Source organism: Marmota marmota, unplaced genomic scaffold, assembly GCF_001458135.2.
Source record: "Marmota marmota marmota unplaced genomic scaffold, marMar, whole genome shotgun sequence".
Classification (NCBI taxonomy): Eukaryota; Metazoa; Chordata; class Mammalia; order Rodentia; family Sciuridae; genus Marmota; species Marmota marmota.
This window is the reverse complement of record NW_026000283.1, coordinates 1,813,273-1,822,062: the sequence shown is the minus strand read 5'-3', so window position 1 is coordinate 1,822,062 and position 8,790 is coordinate 1,813,273. Positions and strand designations below refer to the sequence as shown.

General features: G+C 43.8%; 1 protein-coding gene across 1 annotated transcript in view; it reads left to right on the top strand.

The window, feature by feature from the left end:
- Window positions 1-8,790, top strand: part of Xpnpep2 (X-prolyl aminopeptidase 2) — a 25,065-nt gene that overhangs the window by 4,322 nt on the left and 11,953 nt on the right. The window contains exons 3-7 of the mRNA XM_048797098.1: window positions 1,271-1,381; window positions 2,848-2,911; window positions 4,487-4,591; window positions 4,839-4,925; window positions 5,930-6,076. Coding sequence (XP_048653055.1) covers window positions 1,271-1,381; window positions 2,848-2,911; window positions 4,487-4,591; window positions 4,839-4,925; window positions 5,930-6,076 — 514 coding nt within the window. The remainder of the gene's footprint in view (window positions 1-1,270; window positions 1,382-2,847; window positions 2,912-4,486; window positions 4,592-4,838; window positions 4,926-5,929; window positions 6,077-8,790) is intronic.

The window sequence follows — 8,790 nt, the reverse complement described above, 5'->3', positions numbered from 1 at the left end:
ACTCATTTTCATAGTGTGTTCTCTATTTCTGCCCTGGCCTGACCCTGGGAAACCCCCAGGGGGAAGGAGGAGGGAGGGAGGAAAGAAGGAAGGGAGAGAGACTCTAGCTGGCCTTTGAGGATAGGCAGAGGCAAAGAGGAGGATGGGAAATAAGAAAACATTCTAGAACAGAGAAGAGAGTAGCAGAAAAGGGAGGAGGGAGGAAGTCAGGAGACTAGAAGAGCCAACGGAACGAAAAGGCAAAGAGAATGAGACCTAGGGTGTGAAGACCAGAAGGCCCAGCAGATCCGAGCCAAAGGAAATCAGGTGGTCAGCTTCCTAGCTGGGGACTAGAATGGTTCTTTGCATGACCAGAGTTGGGCTAAAGATCTTCTCCAGGCAGGGGTGGGCCAAAGGTGTGAAGAGGTGAACAAGTGCATAGTACCCTAAGCCACAAAATAAACTTAGAACATCTGCATGCAGTATCAACTTTATAGAACCACTAGGGCAGACAAACAGGTGGGGCAAACCACATTACTTTTATATTAAATCAAACATGGATATGTTTGGGGTAGAAAGCAAAACAAAATAAGCAAAAAAAAACATGATTTTTCATTGGATAGATAAACTGGGCTTTAAGGATATGTCTGACTTGGAGTGGATCTTTCTGGGCAATATCTGGAACTGCTGGGGGTACTCATTCACTATCCTTTGCCATTTGGGACCAGTGGGTGACAAGTTGAAAAAGCCACAAGGTAGCATTGTAAAATAAGATACAGGACACTGAGTTACATTTGAAATTCAGATAACAAATAATATTTTAGTATAAGTATGCTCCAAATAGTACATGCCACATACTTATATTAAAACATTATTCATTGTTGATTTGAAAGTCAAATGTGACTGGGTGGACATCATTGGCTAAATCTGGCTACTCTACCCCAAGGTATCCAAAGAGGCACTGTCCTGGCAACCTGGCTCAGGACCAGAGCTCAGGTCCCTCTGTTCTCATTCAATACCCTATCCTAGACTCAGGTCCCATTACTGTCACAAGGGGTCCTTCTCTTCTAAAACACCTCCATCTTCTCTCAGCCCAGGCATCTTAATCTACTCTAACTAGTAAATTAACTGCTACCCCACCCCTCCCCAGGCCAGGTCAGCCTAACCACCCCCAACCCCAGCCTCAGGAGAGGCTTGTGACTCCTCTGGAGGTGGCAGGGTGGAGGGAGTCATCACTTTCTCTAAGCAGTGCATGCCTGTGTCTGTATGTGTTTGGATGTCTTCCTGTTAGCACCTTCCAGTTACTGCAGTCAATACTACAGTGCGGCTGACAGCCCTCCGCCAGAAGATACAGGCCTGGAATCTCTCTGCCTACATCATCCCAGACACAGATGCCCACATGGTAAGGGACTGTTCCTCTTCCGTTTTCCCCCCTCAGCTACCCTGGCTTAGCCTGTGAGCACAGGCCACAAACAGGAGACTAAGACTCAGAAGATGAAGGCAGAGAATGGATTTGAAAGGCAAAGGGGTGGAAGTGGAAAGCTTGCGCACGGTACTTTTAGGGCAACTGAAAGAAGATATTCTTTTACATCAGAAGGAAGGTATAGCTAAATCCTATTAACCACAAGAAGTGAAATGATAAAACAACTTCAAAATGAATTTTGATCAATTCCCAGGTGGCAGATCCAGAGAGAATGTTTAAGGCATCCCTGCCCTAGGAGGTTAGAATGGAGGCTGGAAATTGGACTGGAAGAAATCTAAGCTCCCTTTCAGCCCAGGCCATCCCATAGCCTGCTAAATGGAGTAGTGAGATGATCCAGAGTCCTGGACCATGCAAGTATGGTGGATAGGCTGTGAGGGAGGACACACAGGAAGCAAGATGGTCAGAACAAGGGCCACTATTCCCAAAGCAGCAAACCTGCCTAGCCACCCTACTTTTTCCCACCACTGGCTCCACCTCCACCCTCCCACCTTCCCAAGATCAGCCAAGTTAGGCACTTTCAGTGTCAACAGCCTTGCTTAAATTAGTTTTCCCACCTATTGGGGAAGGCTAAGAACTTTGGATAAGGATGTGAACTTCTCTGAGCCTGAGTTTTCTCTTTTGCAAAATGAGAATAATGATATCTTGTTTCCAAGGATTCTGAGCACCAGGATATAGTCATCCCTCAGTATCTGCAAGAGATTGGTTCCAGGAGCCCCACAGATACCCCAATGAGTGGATGTTCAAATCCCTTAAAAGGCATAGTATTTGCACATAATCTGTGCACATCCTTCCATGTACTTCAAATCATCTCTAAATTATTTATAATGCCTAATACAATACAAATATACAAATGGTAGTCATACTGTAATGACAAGGAAAAAAGTCTACATGTTCAGTACAGGCACAATTTTTACAAATACTTTTGGCCTGTGATTCCACAAATGTGGAATCCATGGATACAGAGGTCCAACTCAACAATAAAGCAATATGCAGAAGTTATTTATGATGTACCCAGGGTAGAGCTAGACTGGGGAGGAGGGGATATCTGGAAAGGGGAACCAAAGGACATGATCCTGGACTACACAGAACTTGTTTTCTGGTCAGAGTGACAAACTCCCTTGCAAAACAATCCAGTGCAACCCTGAGTCTAATGCTAGGCCAATAGGTTTGAGACTCTGAGATATAAAATTGGTCAAAGAAAGGAAAGATAGAAGGTTGGGGGAGTTACAGAAGGCTTCCTGGAAGAGGTGCACAGTATGCTTAGTCTTGTGGGACTGATTGGAGCTTACCATACATTAAAAAAAAACTGGGATGTGGTTGGGGGCCTTCCACACAGGGATCTGACCCCATGGAAAAGGCTAATGATGGTGTTGTCAATTTCCTAGAGTGAGTACATTGGCAGACATGATGAGAGGCGTGCGTGGATTACAGGCTTCACAGGGACTGCAGGTAACGGCCATTGCCTACCCTTATTGCTTCTTTTGGTAGACTAGAGGTGTTAAGAGGGGGACCTGGAATGGCTAGTGCCTCAAGAACCAGGACCCCTGGGCCTATTATCCAGAGTCCTCTTCCTCTCTTTTTCCCCACTCCTCTCTCTCCCTTTCTGCCTGTCCTCACCACCCTTGAAGCCACCAGGTTCTCCAGGGCACACATCTCATGGTCCACTGGCCACATTTCTGTGCAGAAAGACAGCATATGACCTCCGGGCTTCCTTCCCATAATCATTACCTCTGCTGTAGTTATGCCAGCCCAGCACTCCCTGAACTCCATTTCTGAGACAGTTACTACTTCTACATCTAGCCACTAGGGCCCCACTTTTCCCTTCAGATGACTCATTTGGGGATAAACTTGTACTCTGCAAATCTTTTTACAGACAATACCACTTCACATGGCCAAATAAGACACAAATATAGAAGCCCTTAATGATGTCCCAGTTTCTAAAACACACCCCATCCCCGATCCTGGCCCCTTAAATGAAATCCAGATTTCCTTTGCTGATCCTCAAACATTTCTTCCCTGCACTCCAAGCTGCCTTGCCTTTGCCCACCATGAGCCCTAACTCTCTTTGCCAGATTTGCTGGATTTGTCTTCCCCATCAATCTTCAAGTAAGCCTCTGATTTAGTGTCCCTATCAGGAACCAAGTATTGACACTGAGAGCACCTACATGCAGTATGAGCTCTTTTCTTTCTCTCTTATTTATACATTTATTTGGTATTGGAGATTGAACCCAGGAGTGCATTACCAGTGAGCTACATCTCCAGCCCTTTTGTTTTTAAATATTTTTTAGTTGTCAATGGATTTTTTACTTTATTTATTTATCTCTTTATGTGGTGCTAAGGATTGACCCCAGGGCCTCACATGTGCCAGGCAAGCACTCTACCACTGAGCAACAATCCCAGCCCCCATCTCCAGTCCTTTTGATTTCTTTTTTATTTTGAGACAGGGTCTCACTAAATTGCCCAGGATAGCCTCAAACTTGTGATCCTCCTGCCTTACCTCTGGAGTCACTGGGATTATAGTCCTGGGCCACCATATCTGGCCAGGATCAGATCTTTTGGACTGGCAAAAACAGATCCTACTTCTCCTGGTAAAAGTCTTAATGACCCTTTCAATGGAGAAATCTTCAACAGGGCTAGGGTTACCACTCAGTGGTAGAGTGCATAGCTCAGTGGCAAAGCGCTTGCCTCACACGTGTGAAGCACTAGGTTTGATCCTCAGCACCACATAAAAAATAAACAAAGATATTGTGTCTTTATGTGTGTGTGTGTGTGTGTGTGTGTGTGTGTGTATATATATATCCTCAACATGGAGATGCCTGATCCAGTACATTCTTCTGTCAGCTTTCCCTGAAGCTCTCTTTAACATTTCCTGCCTCTCCTTCCAAAGGAGGCAGAGGCAGACTCTTTCTAAGAGGTCCCTTGTGACATCTCAGAACCAGCACTGTATTGCATATCCATCCACTGAAAACATACTCCTCACTTTCGCCTTCACCCTCACCTCCAAGTTTCTCTGTTCTACCCCAGGTGTTGCAGTGGTGACCCTGAGGAAAGCAGCTCTCTGGACCGACAGTCGCTACTGGACTCAGGCTGAGCGACAAATGGACTGCAACTGGGAGCTCCATAAAGAAGGTAGAAGGCCCACATGGATCTGTCCCCACAGCCCGGCATCCCAGACTAGGTTTTGGAAAGTATAGGTGAGGGGGTCTTTCAGGGCCATGCTGAGCCTCTGTGGAAAGCTCAGGAGATTTGAGGTGATCCCTGACCTTTGAGGCTGATCCCAAGGACACACATGGTAGGACTATCATAGTCAGAAACCTGGCTAGAAAGCCTGAGGCTGACCCTGGAGGTGACCTCTACATTCCTTCTTGTCTTTCAGTTGGTACCACTCCCATTGTCACCTGGCTGCTGGCTGAGATTCCTTCTGGAGGGAGTGTGGGCTTTGACCCTTTCCTCTTCTCTATTGGTATGTTCTTCCCTCAGTCCCTAGATTTGTCCAAACCAGCAGGGTAGGGCTCAGATTTCCTGAGAGGTAAAGAAACATACCTTTTTAGAAAGGTGGTAGTGATGTAGCCGAGATAGAGTGTTTTGAAGCTATGGTTGCAGAATATTTTGCAACAAAGATGTATTCATGAATTGTGTAATTAAATATGTTAAAATGCATATGGAGGGGGCTGGGGATATAGCTCAGTTGATAGAGTGCCTGCCTTGCATACACAAGGCCCTGGGTTCAATCCCCAGCACCACAAAAAAAAATGAACATGGAATTTGTTAAAAGTCATGAGTACAGAAAATCAACCTAGGAGACTCAGGGAATTATTAAGATCTAGTGGGTAAATAGGCCTGCCTGGATGTCCTTAAACCCACAACTATCTTCTGTGGCCGGGAACTCTACCAGTTATGGTACTTAGCATCAACAAGAAACCCCCTTCTGGAATGTAGCTTAGAAGGGTAAATGGAGTTGGGATGGACTTTAAGTCAAACAGGACTCCTGGGAATATAGATTCCTGAGTTCCAGGGCCCCAGGCAGTTGGCCAGATTATGTCCTCAATGGTGGAATTTTCATGAATACACACTGAATGACTCCTACTTCCAAATTGACTTCTTTGCCAGCCTATCCAATGACTTGAACATCACCATTCATTTAAACAGTGGCATTGAAGTCTCAAAGGAGGGACTGCACCCAACCACTGGTACTTTATAAGACAAGATTAGCCAATTGGCAGTGGACAGGATTGAGATGTGTTCAGGACAAGTTAAGCTTGGAAAACAGAAGGAGTAGGATGTGAGGTAAAGCCCAGGGTAGGGCATGAATTCCAGAAGGGCCAGAATGCTGGGGCAGGCTCATAACACTTTGGGCTATGGGAGTGGAACAGCAGGCAAAGGGAATCAGGACTAACTTGCTTCAAATCACAGTTTTTCCTGAGGTGTAAATGGGCAAGGTGAAAGTGACTCCTTCCTATCTTGCAGACTCCTGGAAGAGTTATGACCTGGCCCTCCAGGGCTCCAACAGACAGCTGGTGTCCATTACGTCCAATCTTGTGGATCTGGTGTGGGGATCAGAAAGGCCCCCAGTGCCAAGCCAACCTATTTATGCCCTGCAGGAGGCATTCACAGGTGATTCCATAAGCCCATTCTCTTTCCCAACTTGTATAAACACAAGGATCCCCAGAGGTTTTTTTTTTTTTTTGCTGAAAAAATACCAAAGCAATGATTTGCAAGCCTTAGCATACACCCAGGTTGCCCAGGATGCTTGGTTAAAATGCAGCTTTTTGGGCCCTCTCCCCACAGAGAGTCCCTAGTCCAATGGTCTTCAGACCATATTTAGAAAATGCTAGAATAAAGAAAGGATGTTGGGATTTGAAGCAAGAGTGAGCAGGAAGGGAGGAAACAGGAGAGTCAGAGAAAATGAAAAACCCTCTGAAGAGAGAAAGTACATGGTCTGAGTTGCTTCTCCAGTAGTGGAGGCTGGTTCATATTGAATCATTCAACCTTTTATTTCTGGCCCTCCTGTGGTGAAGAATTTAGATTTCAGAGATGGCTGGGGTGGAGATTAAGTAGATAACCAAGTTTGGGGTCAGTTGGCAACATAGATGAGGGTTCAGGTTTTGGCTAGATCACAAAGGAAAGTTAACTGACCCAGAAAAAAAATCTATCATCCATAACCTTGACCTTGTCAATACTATCTAAATACTTGATACGAGATCATCAGTATGCTCTGTGATTCTTTTAAGTAATAACTAAAATGCTGACCAGGACTGATTGTAAATCAGTTTGGGCCACCAACCACCCCTACCCTCTCTTGGAATTCTGAATGAGCCAATAGATTAGTACTCCTAATCACATTACACAATCTGAGAGGTTCCTTTCCACACACAAGTCCATGTGCATTTATGCTTTAGAAAGGAGTTTTTTAAAAAGCAGAAGGCTAATTTCAAAATTGTGGCTATGATGAAATGAATGAAAATTGTGACCAATTTTCTTTATCTGTTCCAATGTTAACTTGAAGAATCATACTTTCTTCATCCTGACACCATTTTTAAAGAAACTGGCTATCCAAGACTGTTTGTCATAAATAAAACTCATCTTGTTTAGATAAAGAAGGTCATGGTTATACCAGGAAGAGGTGAGGATAAAAAGAGCAGAGATTGGGGTCAGATTTGCATGATTTTTGTCACTTTCCAAAGGCAAGGGAGAAGTTGAGGCATCTCAGGCTGCTACTATTCAAGGAATAAGCCATCGGGAGCCAGAAGTGGGCCTGAAAGCGGAAGAATAGAGTTCAGCTTTAAGAAGTTTAGACAAAAGAGATTTTCTCTCCAGTCACTTGCAGATTTTAAAGGCAGGTGAAGGGCTGGAATAATGAAAAGGGCAGAACATGAAAAGTTAGCTACACAAAGATAGCTGAACGTGTAAGACCATTGAAATTTGGTTTCATTTGTTTTCTCAAAGATGTATCATATTCATGAATATCGACAATGTAATTCTAAGTGAAAGAAGCCATTCAAAAAAAGCCACATATTGTGTGATTCCATTTACATGAAACACCCAGCACTGGAAAATCCATAGAGACAGAAAACAGATTAGTGGTTTCCTGGGCCTGGAAGGAGGGGAAAATGGGATGTGATTCCTTAATGTGTACAAGGTTTCCTTTTAGGATGATGAAAATGTTCTAGAATTAGATCGCAGGATGGTTGCGCAATATTGTGAATGTACTTAAAGTCAACTGAATTGTGCACTTTAAAAAGGTTAAAATGATAAATTTTATGCTATGTCTATTTTCACTGCAACAAAATAAAACTAAAAAGTATATCATACCCAAAGATTTAGTTCTTATTGAATAGTTTTTATCTGTTTGCATAACATTTTTAAATGGCATTAAGTTATCATTTATGTTCATATCTAGACCCAAACAGGACCCTTAATGCCTACAACCTTCTTCCAAAAAAAATTCCTAGTCCTATCTAGGGGCAGATTCCATATGCCTTGCAGGGGGCATGTCATTAGTGAAAAACTAACGTCCTAGAATCCAGATGCAGGCATACTAGAAAGGATGGCACTGTGGCACACAGTCTAATGACAGGTCCAGAGACTGACAGTTTTAGCAAGATATTACATGTCTGTACAGATTAGGAGTGTGGGTCATGCTGTCAGACAGACCTGAGTTCAAATCCAAGTCCCACCTCCTGCTACTAGGAAATCCTAGATAAGTCACTTTACCTCTCTGAAATCTCAGTTTCCTTATCTATAAAATGGGGCAAGGAAGAATTAAAATGATAGTCACAGAGTGTTTAGCCCCAAACCCCTGGGCTGATTAAGTACTGGGGTTATTGTGGGGGAGAGTTGAACATGGCAACAGCCTTCTCCCTTTGCCCTTCAAATAAAGCAGCTCTCCTGATCTCTTTCTGCATACTTGTTTATCCACCAGAAAACTATACTAGACCCATTATGTGCCAAAACAACTTTCTACATGCTTTATAAATATTTGAGCCTCATAGCAACCCTATTGAGGTAGATCCTATTATTATATCCTATCCCTATTTTAAAGATGCACAAAATAAGACACAGAAGGGTTAACAATTTGCCCAAGGTCTCCAAGCTAATAATCACAAAACCAGATTATTTGAGCCCAGTCTAGATCCTGAGCCCATGTCATTAGTGACTACACTATTAAAAAGTTTGTTTGGGGGCTGGGGATGTGGCTCAAGCGGTAGCGCGCTCTCCTGGCATGCGTGTGGCCCGGGTTCGATCCTCAGCACCACATACAAACAAAGATGTTGTGTCTGCCGAAAACTAGAAAATAAACATTAAAAAAATTCTCAAAAAAAAAAAAA